The 22,923-nt window shown below is 35.7% G+C and overlaps 1 protein-coding gene across 5 annotated transcripts in view; it reads right to left on the bottom strand.

Annotated features, from left to right (window-relative positions):
- Window positions 1-237: 237 nt before the first annotated feature.
- RHOT1 (ras homolog family member T1) overlaps window positions 238-22,923 on the bottom strand; it is a 60,274-nt gene continuing 37,588 nt past the window's right edge. Inside the window, exons 13-22 of one of the 5 annotated variants that reach the window (XM_014796381.2) lie at window positions 22,666-22,811; window positions 21,552-21,652; window positions 19,992-20,122; window positions 19,216-19,299; window positions 17,535-17,654; window positions 16,040-16,242; window positions 14,896-14,991; window positions 13,114-13,236; window positions 2,788-2,931; window positions 238-1,333 (exon numbers count right to left, since the gene is read on the bottom strand). In XM_014796381.2, the coding sequence (XP_014651867.1) occupies window positions 1,216-1,333; window positions 2,788-2,931; window positions 13,114-13,236; window positions 14,896-14,991; window positions 16,040-16,242; window positions 17,535-17,654; window positions 19,216-19,299; window positions 19,992-20,122; window positions 21,552-21,652; window positions 22,666-22,811 (1,266 nt within the window). In that variant the 3' untranslated portion in view covers window positions 238-1,215. The remainder of the gene's footprint in view (window positions 1,334-2,787; window positions 2,932-13,113; window positions 13,237-14,895; window positions 14,992-16,039; window positions 16,243-17,534; window positions 17,655-19,215; window positions 19,300-19,991; window positions 20,123-21,551; window positions 21,653-22,665; window positions 22,812-22,923) is intronic. The other 4 variants (XM_004441897.3, XM_004441898.3, XM_004441899.3 and 1 more) reach the window with 4 other exon arrangements.

Below are 22,923 nucleotides of genomic sequence, written 5' to 3'. Positions count from 1 at the left end.
AACCACATTAGTTAGGTATGTGTAGGGGAAAACAACTCGCCTTTTCTAAGAACAGATTTCCCCACAACTTTAAAATAGATTTCCTCATATATATTAAATCATACTCGTCTTCTTTCCTAATGAGTACATGAGTACATTTTTTGTATAAAAATAATTTAAGGTAAGAAAGATAGAAACCAGAGGATTTCACTCACATCTGTACAGAAATATTTACTTTGTAAGACAAAAAACTCAAGATCACAGTACACAGCAGTTATTTATTTAAATACTTGAAAAGGTCAATGATGGAAAAAATAGGTTTATCATGAGAGTTTATATTCATTAGATTTATTTTACCATTAAAAAAAGTGCTGCTTCTAGGTTATCCTAGCCAGATATAGAACACTTCAGGACACGTGCAGCTGCTGTAATGTACGATAATAGACACAGCCATTATACACAGATTTACACTTCGGGAAGTAGTAATGGTGACTGTTTATTTCAACTAAAAACATTGATAATATACAAATCTTTTTTTCTCATTTAGTTGAAAGGGCTATAAAATTCAACATACTGACAAAGGAAGCAACATAATCACATAGGTAACGCCTCTAATTGCCTTTAGCTTACTCCTTCCTTAAAGGAGAGCCTCACACTCAGCTATACAATTTTCTAGACTGCAGGACGGCTTCACGGCTGGCCTACCATGAGTGACTGAAAGTTGTTTTGGTAAGCTGACACCGATTTGTTTGTTTTTAAAAACGCAGAGAAAATGGCAAATTGTGCCTCATGTACTTAAAGAACCCAAAGATCATTCTGAGTAAATGTGAAATAAATAAGTGATCCATGAGTAAATACAATCTCTGAGCTGACTTAAACCTAGGAGAGTGAGCCCACTGAGCACTAACAATACCATGTAGAAACGTCTAGAAACATCTTTTCTAGAACTCAGTTTGGGAGACCATATCTTGCCTCAGTATGTACATTATTTACAAAATATTCCCTTTTGGCCTCTGAAATTTAGCCATTTTAGTTTGGCTGTTAAGCTGTTTCTTTCCATACGCTAGCCAATACTGCAGTTATAACTATCATTAAAATACTCTTATGCATGAATTACAAATATTAATAAAGTAACTCTGCATGTATAAATATCTCAATATTTCTAGCAGAATTTAAAGCATTCAGAATGTACATAAAAGTATTTGTTTTTTGGTAGGGCCAGTATTTTTTTTTAAATCATCGCTGTTTCAATAACGCTTTGTACATAGCAAAGCCCAAAACTGCAAAAACAGTAGCACCAAAACTTGCTCGAAGCCAAAACGTGGAGCTCTTGAGGTCAGCTTGTGTCACGTGCCTGTAGTCAGAAAATATAATTAATGTTTAAAACACGATCAGAAAGAAAATACCAGCTATATTAACAGTCTACTTTTAGGGAAGTATTAGCACACTTGTCAGGCTAATTGCATACAGTAATGCTTACCAAAAACATTTATCAATATAGCCACATGTACACTGCTTAATCATTATCTTAAGTCAGAATGTAGACATTAATAAAGACAAATGTCTTTACAATTAGCTACTATTTAGGAGTAAACAACATCTAAAATTTTATACATTTTCTTCACATGGGAAACAGAGAACTTAGACAAATCAACCTACCACTTTTTTAATACCACCACGGTCCTTCAAAATGAGAGGTAAGACAGATCTCACAATTTTGAGAGTCAATTTCATGGAACTTCATGTGCAATCTCCTGTCCCCAGGAACCGAAAGCTCTCTTGTAAGCAGTTAAGTGACAAGTGACAATACTTTTCTAAGAGCAATTCTTAAAGTCAACTTTGGAAACATTCAGCCCCATAAAAATTTACCAAAAAAATTCCAAAGGGGGAGGGGAAGGTTTACCACTTTGCATTAATTTGGTTATTGCTGATTAAAGACAGAAAGAAAAAAAAAAAAAAAAAAAAAAAAAAAAACCAAACCCTGGTATTAGTCAGACAGGCAGTGACAATGGTACCAACTAAAGGACATAATGTAACAGGATGGACTGAAAGGTAGATGACATAAAAGAAGCTGTATTATGCATGACAAGAACAGGGACAGCCTGTACCACAAACTGAGTTTGTGAGCATGCTCAGTTAATAACACTGCTAAGCACCCTCAAGAGTCTCAAGTATGACAGCTTACCATAAAGAGGATACAGCTTTAAAGCAAAGGTTGGAACATTTTATTCAAGTGTCACTGAAGTTTTAGTTAAGTGAATACAATTGAGGTGATGTAGAAAACTTACAGAATTAAGAGCTTAGAGAGACTGTCTAGTTTAGGTTATTTCACAACTAAGTTAAACAAACAGATTTGCAGCAAAAGTCAGACATCATTAAAAGACCAGGACACTGACATACGCAAAAGAGTTAAGAGCCAAGAATATAAATTGTACACAACTACTTTGTCTCAGTAACAGTCAAAGAGTGAACAATCAGATTAGTTATCACAAAACGCAATCTGTACATCCCTAGAACCAAGTCTATAATGCAAGCCAGGGTGCTCCATGCTTATCACCATGACAAAACAACACACAGCACTCCAATTTCTTATCCTCCCCAGTCTATTTAAAAAAAATCACTCCTTACATAATTACTACTTTACAAAGCAAAGTGATAACACAGGCTCATTCCACCTTGAAAGTTAGTTCTTCCAACAGGCAATGTTTTATTTTTTTTAAAAAGTTAGGGAAGAGAATACTTAGGTTTCAGTTTTTCCAGCTGGAAAAACTCCAACAAGGCCAACCCACTAGTTGTGGGAAATGTTACCTGGCTTCAAGAAAAAGTGGACCATGAGATGACTCCATGAAGATGGAATCTTCTACAGAGCTGACGGCGTGCACCTGGTGAGTAATACTGCCTTCGTCGTCTGCTAACAGCATGGCACCCCATTCAGCTACCCGGGCTCTTAACCTTTTATACATATGCACACAGTTTGCAGTTCACAGCAGAGCTCACAAAAGAGGGGGACTGAAAATAACATCTCTCAATTAAACATCCCACACAGAAATGGAGCTGCCACCTTATACAATGCATCTCATGCTTTCTATATTTAAAATAAATGTATTCTATAGCAAGTTTCCAAACTTAAAAAAAAAAATCTATCTATACGTACTCTTAAGACACTCACATACCAGGCAAGGTAACCTACGGCTGTTATATACATTCTCTACATATCCCTCAGAGGCTGGTCTTGGTATATCCAAAACACTAAGAGAAGCCCTTGAAACCTATACCATAAGCAGTCCTGACAATATGTGGAGGCCATAAGTATTCATTCAAAGTGAGGCTAACAACTATTAGTCATTAAGTTTATAGATGCTACTAATTTCAGACTACCCAAAACTATAAACATACACCTGTAAAAAATTAAGACCAACATCCCAAACTCATAGACAGTGATGGATCTATGATGAGAGTTTCAAAGTTTACACCTCTAAGTCAATAGAGATGTATAGAATTTAAAGTGAGAACAGAGGTTAAAAGTGCGTAAGAGCTTTTGCCCCAGCTTTGGTCTCTCTGCGACTTTTATGCATCTTCACTGATAGGATTTAAAAAAAAATTTTTAACATTTATTTTTTAATTTAGGGGAAGAAAGGGGTTAGGATTAAAGCTAGCTGAAATCACATTAAAATCAGTCAAAATGATTCCTCATAAATTATCTTTAAATATGGAATCTGTTTCAGACAGCTCCCTCTGTTGTATTTTAAGAAAGTATTACCATCACGAAATAATATATTCTGACTGACTGTATTGCTTAGTTTTCTTTTGCATTTCAAGACAGTAATTATTATTTTCCCCAAGCTATAGCATAGCCTTCAACAGGTAAAACAGTAGTTCATATTTATATATGAGAAACAATATAGATACATGCTCAAGATAGAGCTAGTTTAAAACTTAAGGCAACTATTAACTCATAAAATGTATTTCAATGACTCCATCAATGTTACAGTAGTTGTTTAAGACACTTTTAGACACGGAAAGCTGCTTAGAGAACTATGTGATGCCTTTACCATGTGCATTTAAAAGCTGCACTAACCAGGCTTATTTATAAAAGAGAAAGCATTTATAGTAGACGGCACATGTGTCACTGCTGAGCTAACTGGTGACACCTGAATGGAGAACAGCGCAATCTCAATCGTCGTCCACAAGTATCAAGAACTGAGCCATGTCTGTCATGTCAGGTCTCAAGCAGGAGCAGAGCAACAGTTTCATAAAGCTGCTTCCTAGTTCATCTCTAACCTCAAGCAAAAATAATCCTTCCACAATTCAGAAGTATAATTCTTTCAAAATGACTCACATAAAATATCTCAGAATAAATTATATCTTATTGCATACTTTTTCTTTCTTCTTAAAGTTTATTTTTTTGACCATTAGAGAGGTAATATATGCTCATTATAAGATATGTGGAAAATAAAAGCAGGAAGAAAAAACTCACCTAAAGTTCTATCACCTAAGGCAACTAATTAAAATTTGGGATGTTTCCTTTTAGACTTTTTCTATGTATTTCTTACATAGCTGCAAACACGAAGTGTATAATTTACATAATTTTATATCCTTTTAAACACTTACTATTACGTAAGGACTTTTTCATAAATTATGGAAACATCATTTTAAATAGCTGCATTCCATTCTATTCTCCTATTGGTGGCTGTCACCACTTACTGGTGACTATAACTAAAGTGATAATACCTTTCTACATAAGATTTTTCTCTGTGTTTAGGATAGTTTCCTTAAGACACTTTCCAAAAATGAGTATTACAAGGTGAAAAATGTGTGTAAATGTTCTTTTTTTAATCTATTGATATACTAGAATCACCATATTTTCCTACTCTATGTGGAATAACATAACTTAGTTCAGCAGTATCTCTTTTTAGAACATATGAAATAATGACTAAATACGGAATATAACCTTAATTAATCTTTTGAAGCTTTTCAGAACTTTTCAAGTTCCTAGGTGGAAAGCTCCTGTGTGGTGGATGCTGGCTTTCTGCCTTGGAAGTGCTGAGGGCCCGTGTCGATCAGATGACGAGCCCTTCCTGACACAGGTGTGGGAGCCGACCAACATATTTGGACTCGGGTATTATTAAGGCTGCTAGTTAATAAGGCAGAGAGAGAGAAATGTCTCAAAACTCAGGCAATAAAGAGTTAAACTAAAGGGCCGGCCCCGTGGCTTAGTGGTTAAATGCACGTGCTCTGCTACTGGCGGCCTGGGTTCGGATCCCAGGCACGCACAGACGCACCACTTCTCCAGCCATGCTGAGGCCGCGTCCCACATTCAGCAACTAGAAGGATGTGCAACTATGACATACAACGATCTACTGGGGCTTTGGGGGGAGAAAAAAAAGGAGGAGGATTGGCAATAGATGTTAGCTCAGAGCCAGTCTTCCTCAGCAAAAAAAAGAGGAGGATTAGCACGGATGTTAGCTCAGGGCTAATTTTCCTCACAAAAAAAAAAAAAGAGTTAAACTAAGAACTGTGTGAAGAGCCTCACAAAGTGTATAACAGATTGACCAAAATTCCTACATACCTTTTGCACAGAACGCCTTAAAAGAAGACATACCAGATGCTTTTGATTAACTCTGCAATTTATGGTGAATATAAGAACATGAACTAAAATCTTTATTGGTTCAATGTATTTAACCAATAATAATTAAAGGAAATGTTATCAATTGCACTATTTATAAACATAAAATAATCAAATTCTAAAGGGCTCAATGGAATTAAACCCACTCTAGCTATTCCCAAATAGGTTTTGTGTTTTTTTTTGTGTGAGGAAGATCGGCCCTGAGCTAACATCTGCCAATTCTCCTCTTTTTGCTGAGGAAGACTGGCCCTGGGCTAACATCCATGCCCATCTTCCTCCACTTTATATGGGACGCCGCCACAGCATGGCTTGACAAGCAGTGTGTTGGTGCGCGCCCGGGATCTGAACCGGCAAACCCCAGGCTGCCGCAGCAGAGCACGCATACTTAACCACTTGCGTCACCGGGCCAGCCCCCCAAATAGGGTATTTTTTTTTTTTTAATAATTTTATTTATTTATTTATTTATTTTTTCCCCCAAAGCCACAGTAGACAGTTGTATGTCATAGCTGCACATCCTTCTAGTTGCTGTATGTGGGACGCGGCCTCAGCATGGCCGGAGAAGCGGTGCGTTGGTGCGCACCCGGGATCCGAACCCGGGCCGCCAGCAGCGGAGCTCGCGCACTTAACCGCTAAGCCACAGGGCCGGCCCAAATAGGGTATTTTTAATATTGTTTTTTTATAATGAGTCACAGGACTTTATATCTGGGGTAAAAAACTATATTGCAGAGACCTAACAGTCTGCAAAAATTAGAATCTGAGGAAGGGGGAGAATTCAGAAAGGTCCAGATAGCAATTAACCTTGACTTAGATTGCAGGCTATTATGCAGAGGAAAGAAAAGTTCGTAGAATATACTCAAAAGCAGCGAGGCTAAGAGACTGTTGCAAGAGTAGTTCCACCCAGTCACTTTCCATATAACTTCTCAGAAATAAACTTGAATTTACCATTTTTCCTTCTTCCCATCTCACTGTTTTATCCTTTTCAAACACAACTCAGAGGTGTACAAATGCACTAATATAAATGGTCTTCTAATTTTATAATTCTATCCATATATGTATCTCAGGTATGAATTTTTAAGTTAATACTTTGAAACAGCCTATATAACTGTAATGCATGTAACCTAAAGTTACGAGGGCTCATAGATATCAAATATAGCTTTTTCCTATTTGCAATTACATATCTCAAGTTGAAAACTGTACTGAGGTCACCAAAACTATAGTTAAGTTTTCTGTTTTTAGACATCTCATTTTTTAAAAAGTCTTCTGGAATTCCCTGTTTTTACTCCTCTCAGTGTTTCCGCCTGGTGAAGTTTTTTTAAATATTTATTTCTAATAATAATGCTGTTGCCACTAATAATAATTTTAATAATGTTAATTCTCCTAATTGAACTAGTAGGCATGAAATATTTTAAAAAGATATTTCTCAAAATAGGCTAATAAATCAAAATATTGTGTCCAACAAAGATGAACTGCAACACAAGTCATAAGAAAGCTGTTAACTGAGCGTGCCTAAACAGTAACATACTTCGGAAAAGAACATAGGTAAGCATCAATGTCAAGAAATGCTCACCAAGTGTTAGAGGAATCAAAAATTTCTAGGTGATCGTAGATACATGGGAAACACTCCATGGGAAACACATAATATCTACACATTAACTACTGATACTTAAAGATCAGAATAGGCAAACTTCACCTTGCCATGTCCTTTCATACGCTAACCAAAAGGCAAATATTTTTTAAATTATACACAGCAGCAGCTTACTTAATGAGAATCTAAAACACAAGCTCTTATATAATTTCAAACATATGACTATGTATCCAAATTCAAAGAAAAGCCTGGTAAGGACCTTCATTCAAGGGAACGTAGAAGTTTCAAATGAAACTAAAACACAGGACAGACTTCCTTGGATACAATATTTTACTGTAACATAATATTCTAAGAACTCTTGCATTCCCAACAGAATCTCTATAACATGAAGATTTCTAGGAACCTATCCTCCTCATAAGGCGATCCCATGAAAAGGCAGTTCATTTTGGTGTGATGATAGTAAAATCCTTTCTTTAAAAAAAGGGCTCCTATATTAAGTAATATGATTTTAAACTATGTAAAGGAGCAACTTAGGCGATTATTAAAGCAATATGGACAAATGAAGTCATTAATGAATGGCTTAAAATAAATGTCACACAAATCCAATTTAAAAAATACATTTAAAAATACAATGGGTATGATGACTGTCCATCATACCTTTGGGTCTCTGTAAATACTCAGTGTGAACTATGCACTTGCTTGCGAAAGTAAAACGCTGCTACCAAACTTAAGAAGTAACATGAACAAATAATTTATATGATTAATGAAAATAATAAAATGGGATGAAAGAAATCCTAAAATCAAAATATGCATCAAAGAAGATCACACCAAAATAATAAATTGTAAAGTAAGCAATTTTGATTAAATTATAGGTTAGGAGAAGTGGGAGGATCATACACAGAAACCTAGCTGGGAAAACGATGAAGAGGAGTTAAGAAAACGACTAAGTGGCACAGACAAACAAATGAAAACAAACACCTAAAGGAAGAGACAAATCAAAGTTCAAAGCACACTACAGTATAGTGACATCCTCACAAAAAGTAGGAGTGTTCTAAAGTCAGAATAATAAATACTTAATAAACCAAAATCCTGGGTAGTTCAAACCAACAATCAAGCTCACTCCTATGTAATCATTTTAACACTTTCAGATTAAAAGGTATTTAAAAATTAAAATATAATCAAAAGGTATTTTTCCCCAGTAACATAATTTACAGTATTTGAAATGAAAGTATTACCAAAGATTAAAATCATCTGACATGTTAATCACCTTCCTAATGTATTTAAATTCAAATAATTCTAGTTATTCATAAATTATTCTAAAGAAAAACACAAACCTATCCAGATCTGAAAGGTGAGCCCATAATTACAACAGAACAAAGTTACTTGTCAGATATGTAGTTGCTCTCTCACATGTTGAAATCAATACACATTCAATTAAATTGCAAACAAAAAAAATTTTATTACTACTTTCTACTTAAAATATGCAGTGTCAGTAAATAAGCTCAAAAAAAGGGACAGTCTTTGCTGGTCAAAGACAGATAGCTAAGGAAAAAAATGGACAGTTTCAGAAATGAATCTGTTGAATCTGCCTAAGTATAAATTAATTAATTAGGCTTAAATCCTCGCATGATCAGGTTATAGCACTTCCTTTTTTAGCATGAGGGAATAAGGTCGTTGAAAATATAACCAAAGCTTAAAGAAAAATTTTTAACAACAGAATATTTAGAAAGGTACTTAAAGGCAAGTCCATGTCTCCTTTCCCTTCACTGTTTTGCTCCAGCTCACAGCAGGATCCCATCTAAAGCAGGTACTTAAATTAAGTATTTGAGCGAATAAATCAAAGGAGGGGTGAGGTAAAGGGAGAATGTGGCCTCAAACATGTATATCTCTGGAAGTAATTTCTATTTCAGAGACAAAAATTTTTACAATGCACTAATTGGAGACCAACATGTATGTACCAATATTTTTCTATTTATTTCTTTGCAGACATTTAATAAAATGTTTTGCTTAAATAAAAATCTTAAAACTGCTCTTTTAACCAACAGTTTTTTTTTTTTTTTAATTAAGATTTTATTTATTTATTTTTCCCCCCAAAGCCCCAGTAAATAGTTGTATGTCATAGTTGCACATCCTTCTAGTTGCTGCATGTGGGATGCGGCCTCAGCATGGCCGGACAAGCGGTGCGTCCGTGCGCGCCCGGGATCCGAACCCGGGCCGCCAGCAGCGTAGCTCACGCACTTAACCGCTAAGCCACAGGGCCGGCCCTAACCAACAGTTCTAAATCTAACACTAGGCATGACATTTCTAAAACCAAAGACTTAAGAGTTAGTGTTGAGTGAGAATTCTCCCTACTAAACTACAGTGAAAAATTCTTAAATGCCAGTGAAAAATTCTTAAATGCCTCAATCAATCAATCCTTTTTCTGCTTATCTAACAGTAAGATATACCTAGCACGGCAAACCAATAGTGACCAATCACCAAAGGCAGCCATAACCCAAAAAACAGTAGGGAAAGGTGGTTCCATTCTCACCCAGTCACCCTGTGACTTTTTCAAATTTTTCATGAGAAAGGAGTAAAACTGTGGGGTGGGGTGGGGTGGTCTAAGAGACATTTTCATTCCTTAGGTATACATGGGGTTTTTTGCCTGCATTTTCACAACTCTACGTCATATCTTAAGACTGAGGTTGCAAACTGGTGGCATGTAAACATGCTTGCTTTGTTCTGATTAGTACTTTAAAATTTTTAAATTTAATTGGAATTATTCAAATATAAGGAAATTTCACATAAAAATCTTGATTTCTAGTGTCTCACAGAATCAGATGTGGCAACACCAGGCCTGGACAACAATGAATGGCCAAAGCTGAGTTGTGGCTGCCTCTTTTAGACAAGGCCCGTCGCAGTCCCCACCTCTCTCCTATTTCTTATATTTAGCCACCTTCATTCATTTATACTATCCATCCAGATCCTGTAGGCACTTAAGTTTTGGGGGCCTCCACTTCCACCTACCTTATCTACATCCTTTTGCAAACTAGAATAAACTTCAATATAAAACTCCTACATTTCCACTGTACTTCTACAAAATAAATTATTGAAATACTACCAGGGATCAGGAAGGAGTTCTCTGAAAGGTACACTCGTTTCCCTCCTCATCTTTTTCATTCTTTCCATTCTTGATTACCAGATGTCGGTGATGTATGCTGACATTACCATTAAATTACTTCTAGTTTATAAAGAGATATGACAAAATGTACTGACTTCTCTTTGAGGAGCACTGTACAGAGTAACTTACTATGACCAAGCTCAGCCATTAATGCACACCCAACCTACTTCATTTGGAAGCTGAGTAAACCAAATCAAGAATAAAATTGTTAACAAAGATGCAGACAATGAATCAATCTGCAATTATGGACAATCAAGAGCTTCTAGAATAAATAAAATAGATAGTTTGTGATCAGCAATTATTAGGAGCCAAGGTGGGTTTACCAAGAATAAGACAACAAATAGATATCACTTCCTATTCAGATAAAGTTACTGCATTGGTAGATCAGAGGAATGTGGTAGAAATTATATATTGATTTCAAAAAAGCCATCCATGAAATCTCTGATAAAATAATAAGGTAAAATATGGGCTGGATAATAAAATATTTTTATTTGACAAAATGATCTTTCCCCAAGAATTCTGAACCTGTGTCATTAAGAAAAGAGCTCTCCAGTGGAGTACTATAGGGCTTGCTCCTTTAGCTCTCTCTCTCTCTCCAATCTCCAAGTACTTAACATTATTTTTCATCAATAACTTCAAAGATAAAGAAGACATATCTACCAAATTTGCAAATAACACAATGCTGAGAGAGATATATAATGGGACAAATGACAGAAATAATGTTTGAAATGACTGAGCTAGAACAAATGGATCAAAAAGAAGAATGACATTTAATAGAGATACATACGTATCTGCATTTAGATTTAAAGAGTCAACTAAAAATGTCAAATACACAATTAGAGAGGAGGGGACACTGTCTTAATAGCACTTCATACGAAAAAAAAAGTGATTTCAGTTAACCCCAAGATTAATATGCATCAACAGTGGGATGGGGCTGCTAAAAAGTTAATTCATGCAGTAGACAGGTGCTGTCCTAACTGTGGAACACGACTGCCCACTGTTCTGGGCTAATCAGATCACACCTGGAGCACTGTTCTCCATTCTCAGTGGCACCTTTTAAGACGTACTCTGAAAACCTACGGGGCTTTCAAATAAGGACAACCAGGAATGATGAGGTCACTAAACCATCTAATTTAAGAAAAGGCTGGAAGAAATGGGGATGTTCTACCTGGAGAAGAGAAAATTAGGGGAGACATGATGGCCGTCTTCAAATGTCTGAAGGATTGCTATGTTGAAGAGGGAGTAGAATAGTCGTGTGTTGTTCTAAAGGGCAGAACTAAAACTAAAGGAGAGAAAGTTATAGGGAAATCATTGTAGTTAAAAAAAAAATAGAAAGCAAAGCAAAAGCAAAAACCCTCTCCAATGAGGAAAGCTATCAGCAGATACACAGCACCGTCTCAGGAAGGCTTGCAGGAAGGCATTCTAATGGGAGGTTAGGCCAGACGAATTCCAGAATCTCTTCCAACTCCACCATTTCTGACACCAGAGCTCCTGAGTGTTGTTTGGTTTGAACTAGCCTTACCTTTTCCCAGACAGTTGTCATGAGAGAATCTGCCTGTGTTACTACTTTATAAGATGTCACTCCAAGGACAGAGGCAGAGCTTTACCACCAAACAAGCGTGGTGATCCTTTCAAAGCAGTCACCTGAGATGGCTGCATTCTTATTCCAGAGGTGCTAGTGCTTAAAACATCACCGAAACTCTTTTAGAATGCCTTCAAAGTCAGTTTCTGACTCACATAAGATAGTCTCACTGTTTCACAGCCACATCTACTATATTGCTGGTAGATACAAACTATCCTACTCATCTGGTATAGTCAGGGCCTCGCCCTCAGTGCCAGTTCAGTGGTAAACCAAATAACTGACCCATTTCTAATCAAAACCTATTTAGCTTGATCATCTGTCTTAATCAAGCCTAGCTCCCAACGACATCTGAATGACTTTGAAAACCTAATTTACCCTTAGACACACAAAAATTTGACATCAGGTACAAATTAATATTACATAGGCTCTTAAATGCTCACAAAATGTAAAATCAATTTGAACAAAAGTAGCATGCCCAGAATAACAATATAACCTTCCAAGTTCACTGCTTTGAGGGGATGTATATATCCTATTTTTTTGTTTTTCTTTCTTTTTTAAAAGCATATTATTTTCTAGGCATACTTCATGTTTTGGCTCAATTATAAAGACCTCAAAAACTAGTGCTACAGATCTTTTTTTCTTTTCCATATTCCTTTGAATCCTTAAAGTTGCTTATTATCCTCATTTCCAGAAACGATGGTCTTTCAAATAAACATTCCAGGTCCTTATAATAGAGAATGTTTTCAAACCTAAGATACTGTTCACATTAGTACGGTTTTAATAAGTTGTATTATTTGAATGAAAGCTGAGTATAGTCTAACATTTGGGAACAGCATGTCTTTTCCTTACTACGAAAGTCCTAATCTAGTTCTACAACTCTCAGCCAAAAAATTTTAATCTCCCTACATGTATTATCCTCTAATATGAAAGATACTTTAATGAAAAAAAAAACCCAAACTCTTATTTTATAGTCCTCTAAATATATCTATTAATTTAAAAACATTATTAAGGATGATTCCCAAACTAAACCTTGTCACCACAGTGAGAACTGTAGTGGAAGGTAGCTGGGCATCAGTCAGCTTGTTGTCTTTGTAGTGAGTATCTGTATAATAAATAGTTATCCACTTTTTTCTTTTGTATTTTAACAGAATGCCTGGTACCCAGTAAATAAAGTTAAGAACCTGTTAAGAACTGCAGTGAAGATTTTGTTCTTTACAGATTGCAGCAAGTCTGAGTTGAGGAAGTTCTGACAGATGCAAAATGTACACCTGTTGCAGGTGCACATACAGCGTAACCGGGCATGGCTGCGAAAACACACAGAAGGACAGGAGTTGAGTTCTTACTTACAAATATGGCACAAGTCAGGGTGTGCCAACTTAAAAAAAAAAATTTAGGCATAAGCAACACTAAGGAAAAGGATAGTGTGGGGCATGCTAAAGTTGTGCAGAATTCCACATTTACTAAAAATACAATAAACGGCAATAGCTCCCTCCTCCCTCCCTATAGAAAATCTAAGGAAAATTAGCTAACACTTTTGCTTTTTTTGGAGGGGGGATGGAATTATTAACATAAGGGTGGGATTTTAGTGGAATAAATATGCACAGCAATAGATGGCACCCTCAACTAAATTAATTAAAAAAAAAAAAAACTGAGTAAGCCATAGCATCCACCAAAAGGACAAGGTTTGCTAGCATTTGAATAACCGTTCCCTCCTCCTCCCTCAGCATACACACATGCCTGAAAACCAGGAAGGAGAAGAGTGACAAATACACAAAAGCGTCAAAAGACGAGTATATTCAACCCTGAGGAGATATGAACATCGTCTTTAATTCATTAAGCACCCTGGCTCCCAAAGGAAATCAAAGTGCTTCATAAATTTCCACTTGAACATAAGACAGGGTTAATTTCATCTGCTACTAAAACACAGCAGCTAAGTATGATAGTATGAAACTTGGGGTAAGGAAGCAAAAATCAACAATGGATCCAATTGATAGTAGATAGGAAATTTAGGGAGGCTTTCTGACTCCTTTCTGGTTGAGTGGAGTTGCACCAGTTGGTACAGGCACATGGGGCAATCATTTCACCTCCACCCTAACAATCAAAGTAGGGGTCTCCAATGACTGCTCAGTGGTCAGAACCACTCAGACATACAAAACCATCACACCACCCCCAAAGAGGTACTGGCACAGAATGCACTCAGAAGAGCGCCACCTGATGAATCAATGCCATCACTTCCTGTAACACCTGAACATTTTTTAGAGGCTTCTCAGTCAAAGGACTGGCCCAATCTGACTTGGCTTAGCTTGTGAGATCTGATGAGACCACAGCACACGGTGGCATGGTTGTGGAGATTAGCAGCATCCCAATAATGCCTAATTCCCAACATGAAGAAAAACAAGAATTAATTGTTTTAAAAACTCTTATAGGCTCAAGACATTCCTTTTTAAAACTAGACTTGTGATGATGAACATTTCACTGCTATCAAGTCACTGCCAGCTGTCATACTGGAATCCATCTGCTATTTTATAAACTGAATCTGACTCTTCAACATACACAGGCTCCACCCACCAAAAAGGAGGGATGCAAAGTATGCTTAGCAACAGGGAGATGCTTCATGAGAAGTAGTTTGGGATTAACCATTTAAACAAGTGTCCATGTATGTACATTTATCATATACACACACACACATACACACACACACACACACACACTCAAAAATCGCAGTAAAATGTTTTAAAGATGCAGATCTAAAAACACAGCTGCAGTTATTTACAAGATTAAAATAGTGCACTTACACAGTTAAAAAAAAAAGACACCATAATATACAGTTAGGCAGTAAGCCAACCAAGCAGTGCGTTTCTGAATAATTACTAAATGTTAATTATGGCAAGAAAGGAGATCTGGTCATCTATAAGAAAATGTCAACAAAATCCCACAGAAGCCACAAAGAAAAAGTAACTTACAAAGCAGTTTTTAGAAAGACCCAGATTTTTCTCAAATTCTCTATTCTATCAGTGTTGCCCATGTCTCGGGAGAGTCTGTCTCTGTATTGATCCTCTCTGTAGATAACATACATGAGAGTTTTAAAGCAAAGGTAAAACATAAATAAGGTTTTGCTTATCTTATAGTAATAGGAATGACTTGTCTTCCAACACAAATAGAATTTCAAGGGCGTGCTGCATTTTTTTAAAGAAATATTAGTTAATGAAATAGCAGTCAAGTTAACTCCGATTTGAAAAATCTGTACAAATTAACACCTTTCTGAAAAACCTGTCAGTTTATAGCAATGTTTGATTACCACCCTACTTTATACTGTAATTTTCATAAGAAAAATAATTTAGAGACTAACATAATAATAAATAGCATAAACTATAAGTTCTGAGAAACGCACTGCCTGAAAAACTACCTTGTTACAAAACAGAATTTATACAAACACAGTACTTGAAGAGAATGCCATTAAGAACCATGCAATTTTAAGGCAGTTAGTAAACTACAAAGATGACCACAGTTATGTGCTTGTGCATACGCATGTATAGATATACAATAAATGTACATAAAATTTGTGGCTCAAAACACAATGTAAAACATTTATATAGTGGGATTCCAATTACGACTACTTTTTACAGCACTTAAAAAAGACATTTTATCCTAAACTCAAATATACCCATAATCTAAACATAAATTCATAAAAGATTTTAGAATCCTTCAATACTCAAGGCTAATTACTCAACAGGAAAATATAAAAATGAATTTTTTGTTCATATGGAAATACCTTGTAAGCATAAAGCAACATGATGCTAACCTCGTTTTATTGCAGTAAGACTATTTTTTTAATGCCGGGTGGGAGGCTGAGTTTTATTGCACTATGCTATTAAGATAGTTACAGTCTGCTCAAAAATATACAAATATTGTCAGAAGCAATGTTTATATAATTTTATTATGGCACCCAAACCAAACTTGCACTTACTCATAAATTTGTACCTTCTCATTACAAAGTCTCTTTCTGTTGCTGAACAACTTCTATGTGACAAAGATTCCACCCAATAATGGCATGCAATGTTATTATGAACCGTGCAACAAGAAAACAATGGCAGAGCAAGTACTTACGGGTACATGGCCATTGTTGTCAATTTAACAAAGATATCTTTACTGGGTGCATCAGCAGTATTGCAAGTAAAGGCTTGTGGTGGAGGCATTTTGTGTTTCCTGCAGAAATCAGCAGGTGAAATACTATATTCTTGTTTAACTTCATGCAGGTCTGACTTTGCAGCTATGATTAGGCAAGGTATTCTGCTGTCCATAAAGTGTTGCTATGGAATAAAAAATGAAATAAAAATCTGATGACAAGTTCAAAAATGACCAAATTTAATTAAATGTGCACTAAACATTTTCTCTAGATAGGCAAAGTATCAATAGTTTCAAAGAGAAAATGAACTAAGAGGGAAAGATTAGCAGTGATCCAGTCAGTCTCCTAAGAAGACTAGGACCACTTTTCTAACACTGGTAATAATACAAACCTATGACTATCCTTCAGATTCACTACAAATTGAAAAAGTATACATTTTGATTAAAAAGACAATATTTTGAAATAGAAAGAAATCTACCTAAATTCCTCTATCCTAAAGCACACTATTTTCATTTTCTCATATTACCTCTAGGTCCTTAAGCACATGCATTTATATATATGTTTATACAGTTGCAGTCATGCTGGACATACATATTATATTTAAAAACATAATACTGAATCTTTCATGTTTTCAGAATTCAAAATCATTACTTTCAGGGGGTATAGCTCAGTGGTAGAGCATTTGACTGCAAAATCATTACTTTTAATGGCTGCTTAATATTCCACTGGATTATTTTATCTTAATTTGGTAAATCATCCTCCTATTGTTAGACATTTCAATTATTTCCAGTTTTTTACCATTAAAAACAATGCCAGAATAAACTCCTTTGTACATATAATTTACTGCTATTGAATCTTGTTGATAATCTCAAAGTGACTGATAACTTTTCAAGCCTCTGATTTTTCCCCTTGCTCTGGCTATTATTATTCTTGGTGTAACTGGCAATATAGAACCCAGGAACATTCCTAATAACCAAGAAAACTTTCCATTACTACAGACGTTCTTTTTTTTTTTTTTTAATTTTATTTATTTATTTATTTTTCCCCCAAAGTCCCAGTAGATAGTTGTATGTCATAGCTGCACATCCTTCTAGTTGCTGTATGTGGGACGTGGCCTTAGCATGGCGGGAGAAGCAGTGCGTTGGTGCGCACCCGGGATCCGAACCCGGGCTGCCAGTAGCGGAGCGCGCGCACTTAACCGCTAAGCCACGGGGCCGGCCCCACTACAGATGTTCTTAACCAGGAATGTACATCAGAGTCACATGTGGAAAAAATGTTTTTAAAAATACAGATGTCTGGGACTCCACTCCCTTGGAATGAAACTAGGACCTTCAGGGATAGGACACAGATGCACGTATTTTCAAAAAGCTCCCGAAATGATTGTCTTGCATTTCCCTGGTTAGAAAACACCACATTACAATTCCATTAAACTCCACATAAAGTTAAACTTAGTTATAGACCAAAAGAGTGACAAACCTTAAAAATCCTGGCACAGTATTCAAAGGATTTGGGGTTACTGACGTCATAAACCAGGCACACAACATCACAAACGATCTCAGCCTCAGTTAGCAATTCCGATTCTGAGATATCATGCAACTTGTGTAAAGAAAAAGATAACGAGAAACATAAGTATCATAACACTGATGTATAATTAAAGTCATGATGTTTTATCACTTGCTTAACCTGACTTCCTAATAAAAAATACTAGTTAAGTATAACTTTTCAGACCATTCTGAGAAGTGAGAAGTGTAGATAAACAAGTAGCTTCTGATTTTGTGAATTAAAAATGGTGATTAAGGGTCTACAGAAGCTACCATTTAGTGAGTGACTCAAGTGCTGGGCAGGCTCTTTACATGCATCCTCCACATTCTATAGGTAAGAAGACTGGCTAAAGAGATTAAGTCAACTGCCTAAGATAACACCTCTAACAGGTTATCAGACCAAAACTGGAACTCAGATATGATTCCAAGACTATTTTCTTTCTACCACACCACCTTTTCTCCCATTAATCAAAAACACAAAGCAAAGGACTCTTTATACTAAGGTCATTCTGTTTTACTTCACTGTCTACTCTTTTTCAAGGTTTATTATAAAACCTCTAATGAAATATCCCATCTATGATATAATAATGGTCCAACAAGACTAAAATTCAGCACTGAGTTATATAAGACAGTGCATCCTTCTTGAAGAGAAGAAAGGGGAAGTGTAGAGTCAGAAGTGACTCAATATGTTCCCAAAAGAACACTGTTACAGCATGGATATTCAGAAACACGAAAGACATCAACTTACAAAGAATAGTGTAAGCATAAAAACAGGAAAATTAACAGTCAGTAATATTTACTGAGTATCCAATAAGTAGAACTATACTTATAGGAGAAGAATGGGAGATAAACAAGATTTAATAAGAAACTAACAAAGAACTTTTATCATCAAGAGTGAAATATGCATAAAATTCAATGTGATCTGTCTGGCAGAATAAATTATTTCCAAAAAGAAAGGGAATAAACTTTTTCTAGTACCTATTATTTGTTAGGAGGTTCTCTTATTAGCTAACTTAATAAGAAACTCAGGCTCAGAGAGACTAAGCCACTTGCCTGAGGTCACACAGCTAATCAATGGTGGACCAGGGTTCAAATCGAAATCTGACTGAATCCGAGGAGAACATACAATCTCTTTCTATTGTCTTTCATAATATCTTTCAGTCATACTCTTCTTTCACTCATTTTTTAGGCTAACACATTTGTTAACTATACTCCTCCCTGCTAAACAGATAAAACTCGATCAGATTACAGATAAACTACCAAGCGCCTGCACTAAAAGGTTTTCATATTAGTTTCTAGTCAACAGTAAAGGACATCACTTTTTTATATAAAAGTGGAAGAAAGAGTAAAGAGGAGTTAATTTTTTTACCTTCTTATTGTGGTATAACATACAATTAAGCACATAAATATGAATTTTTACATATATCTACACCCATGTAATCACCACACAGATCAAGGGAATTAAAATAAATTCCAGTGAATAAATCAGGTGGAAAAAAAAAATCACACAAAAGTTCTACATACAGCCATTAAATTAAATCCAATCGTGTTTTCAAAGAGTCATTTAAAAATGTACCTGGTAATCAATAACCTTTATATGCCACAGAATTTCTTACCAACAAGTATTTCTCTTGTCCATATACATAAACAGTGTTAATCGCATAGTAGGATTTATGATCATCACGAATTTTCTTCTGCCTCTGAAAGCAACCAAAAATCTCAATATTTACAGTAAGAAATTACAGTAACTAGTTTTCATCAACCCACATACTCTGCATGCATGTGTGGGTGTGTTATAAATAAAAGGCATTCTTCTCTACACTATGTATTATTTATCAGTACAAAGGGGATATTGATTTCATGTTTCTTAGCTCTTAAGGTCTAAGACAAAAGATGCATTTGCTCTGCATAAAGTGAAAGCTGCAGCTGAAAAGGAAGTAAACTATACGCTTGAAAGTGTGTACTCCAGAGCCACCTGCTGGCAACTCTCATTATACTATAATTTGGTCTGTTATGAAACTCATCTGGAAATACGTCAATCTCCTTACTCAAGGCAGTAGTCAGAATTAGATATCAATATTCAATTTGAAATATTTACTGTACATTTACTTCATGCCAAGAACTGAGATAGACGCTTTCACATGTGTATTAATTTAATCCCCATCTAAACACTGGTTATAAAAAGAAAGACAAATGATAGCTAACATCAATGAAACAAAGATAAAGCCAGTTCAATGAGATCATTGTTACACTTTAGATTTTACTTTACTAATATACATAGGTCACTGAGTTTTAGTAAGCATCGAAAAAGGTTAACGACTCTGAACAAACTATGTAAACTCGTGACTATAAAAATTTGTTGGATAAGGTATTATTTTCTGAGAACTCTCACCGATAAGTTTCTTCCAAGAAGAGCCTGAAGAACTCCACTTTTCCCACAGTTTTTCATCCCAATTACATTACATCTGAACACATTTCTTTGAGTCTGTTTTTTCTGAAGGTCTATCTTTTTATCTCTCGTTACTGAAAAGGAAAAAAAAACTAATTATGTACCACTTAGACTCACTGAGCCTCCATTTCACCTTCTGCAAAATAGGGTAGTGCTATTTATCACATTTATTAAGTGTTTGATCAATAAACAAACGTACTGTATAACAGTTGAGCTGTATGTGAAATAAAGTACTAAATATAACACAGAAGAGCTTTTTCTACTTAGTGGAAAAGATGCATTTCTGAAAGTTGGCTGTAAAGTAAATTTCTAGGATCCAAATAATACTTATTTCATCATAAAATAAGTAGTATATTTTCATAAGAAAAATGATACCCTAAAAATGAATGAAAATTACAATGACTATAGGCATCACTATATCCTATCTGTTTTTTTCTGTGATAAACTGTTGTCATAAAAAATTACAAACTAAAAAAAGCTATCTCAGATCTGCACTCTCCCGGATCAAAAAATAGGAAAGGGATATGCACTCTGGGGTTAATCCGCCTTTCAAATGTAAATATGTAAAAGAGGCAGGCCAGAAAACAATGCTGTATCAGCAGAGCAATGGGGCATCTCCTCCTGAAGTAAAGAGCTTCCTTAAGCTGTATCCAAAGATTCAACCACAACAAAGCTCAACAGAGGCACTATTTATAGTAGCAAAAATCTGAAAATGATAAAACACACACAATAATTATGAGATAGTTAAATAAGTTATAGAACATCCATATGATGACACATTATTTAAATTAAAGATATGTAAAAGTATACATGTTGATATAGAAAAATGTCCACATTATTGAGTGAAGGAACCTCACGCCGGCTAGCAATTAAATCCTTACTCTTTGGTGCTACATTAAATACTGTCTAACTGGTTAAGTACTTTAAAAGGTACTTGGCTCTGTCAATGTAAGACTGGTTTTCTTCTTGTGCTGGGGCTTCCTATAAGATATGGCATTTTTTTCCACCAATTTGGAGATAAGAAACTCTTGAAACGATCAGTTCCCTAATTTGTTATTTCCATACCTATGGGTTTCCTGTCAATGGAGCACATTGCTTGGCAAGAATTATAAGATCTGTGAAAAATTTATTAATGTAGAAATGGTTACAAAGCCAAGAGATGTACAATTAGTTCAATATCAGGATCATGTTCATAGGCATTGTTCTTAATGTTTGAAGAAAATTAAAACACCAGACGGACTGGTAAATACTTTTAATGCCCGTAGCCCTCCCTTATTTTCCTCAGTCGAGTATCCACAGGGGTAAACTAGAAATAAGACCTCTACTCTTTCTTTATTGATAAACAATAAAATGAAGCATCTCAACTCAAAAGAAATTATCAAACCACAGGGAAAACAGAGTGTAGACATGGGAGACTAATGAACAGGAGTTTATTTTCACATGTGAAACTGGAGTTTTAAAATATTTTTCTAATCATGAGCTGAATAGTATTCAAATACTTACCTGTAATGGCTGAAGCCTGAGACTCCTGTTCAGTCAATATTGAATAGCCTAGATAGCCCAAATACTCCAGGCACCGCTGTACGTCTAAATAGGTCGTGAGCCTAGGAAAGGGGAGAGTTTAAAATGTGGAAAGTTACTAAATGAGCATTTACAGAAAAAAAAATTTCCAACAGCTCAAATAATTTTACCTCCAGACCCAGATAACTTTTGTCAGACTGCTTTAATTTCCCATGCGCCCAACCATGATTTTTCCTACACTGCCATTCTTCAGGCAGAGAAGAAAGGGGGGAGAATGCAAGATGTGGGGGGATTCCCGTAACTACTCTACCTGCCCAGAGAGAGCAAGGCCACAAAGATGAGCAACGAGCTGCTGGTAAAATCTAGAGCAGGAATATTTTATGTTATCTGCTCCCCAAGTTATACAGTGTACTGCAGATACTGCCTAGTTGAGGACTTAATGATAATTAAGTCTGAAAATTGTGAAAGGAGCAAAAAGAACTCAAAGGCACTTGAAATTAGTTAGCCTTTCTTACGATTTGAAAAAATAAATCCTGGTGTTGAGAAAGTTAGTCTCACCAAGGCTAAAGTAATTACGTCATCATGTGTGACCAGAGGATTTCCTGAGCACCCAGATACAATGTCAAGTATGGTGTAACTAGATTGTAGACAAACCCTCACTAAGTCTAAGAGTGCATTAAAAACAAACAACAACAACAAGCCTCAAAACAAGCCTTCAGTGTCAAGTAAAATATGATATCCCCATATTCTGAAGGTGTAAGAACTGTGCAACAGCAATGATGTTTCCACTTCCCTTAATCAAAAAAGTATTAAAATTTAGTTCAGTTTTGATGTAAGACTTATTACTTAAGTCTTTGATGTAAGACATTACTATTTGGATAATGTCCCTGTACGTCACCCAAAAGCAAACACATCCATTCCTGATAAATTTATAGAACATCTAAAGTTCATCTTAGAGATAGCGGTAGCACTGTAAATCTTGCTTACAGGATTTACATTTCGTAAGATATGACAAACTTACAAAATGAGGGATGTAATGCACCATGATTTTAAACTAGCTGTAACTCTACAGGAAACAGGTGAGCCCTATACTTACGTCCACTGGGAAAGGAATCCCTGGTAGGTTATCCAGCCTCTTTCATTTGTACAAACCGTGTTATTCACATCTGGCCCCCAAGGTATGTAAGGGAAAACTTGAAACAAATCTTTAAGCTCATCAGGTGACAATGCACAGTCTCTATCCTGAAAATACACAAGAAAATATACATAGTGTTTAGATGTCTAAGAGAACAATTCCCAAACACAAAAGCCCCCTAAGTTTAGAAAAGCTATGCCTCTAAAAACTAACAAGCAA

The sequence above is a fragment of the Ceratotherium simum genome, chromosome 16, assembly GCF_057802395.1.
Source record: "Ceratotherium simum simum isolate JZ-2026a chromosome 16, ASM5780239v1, whole genome shotgun sequence".
Lineage (NCBI taxonomy): Eukaryota > Metazoa > Chordata > Mammalia > Perissodactyla > Rhinocerotidae > Ceratotherium > Ceratotherium simum.
This window is presented reverse-complemented; position numbering and strand designations above follow the sequence as displayed.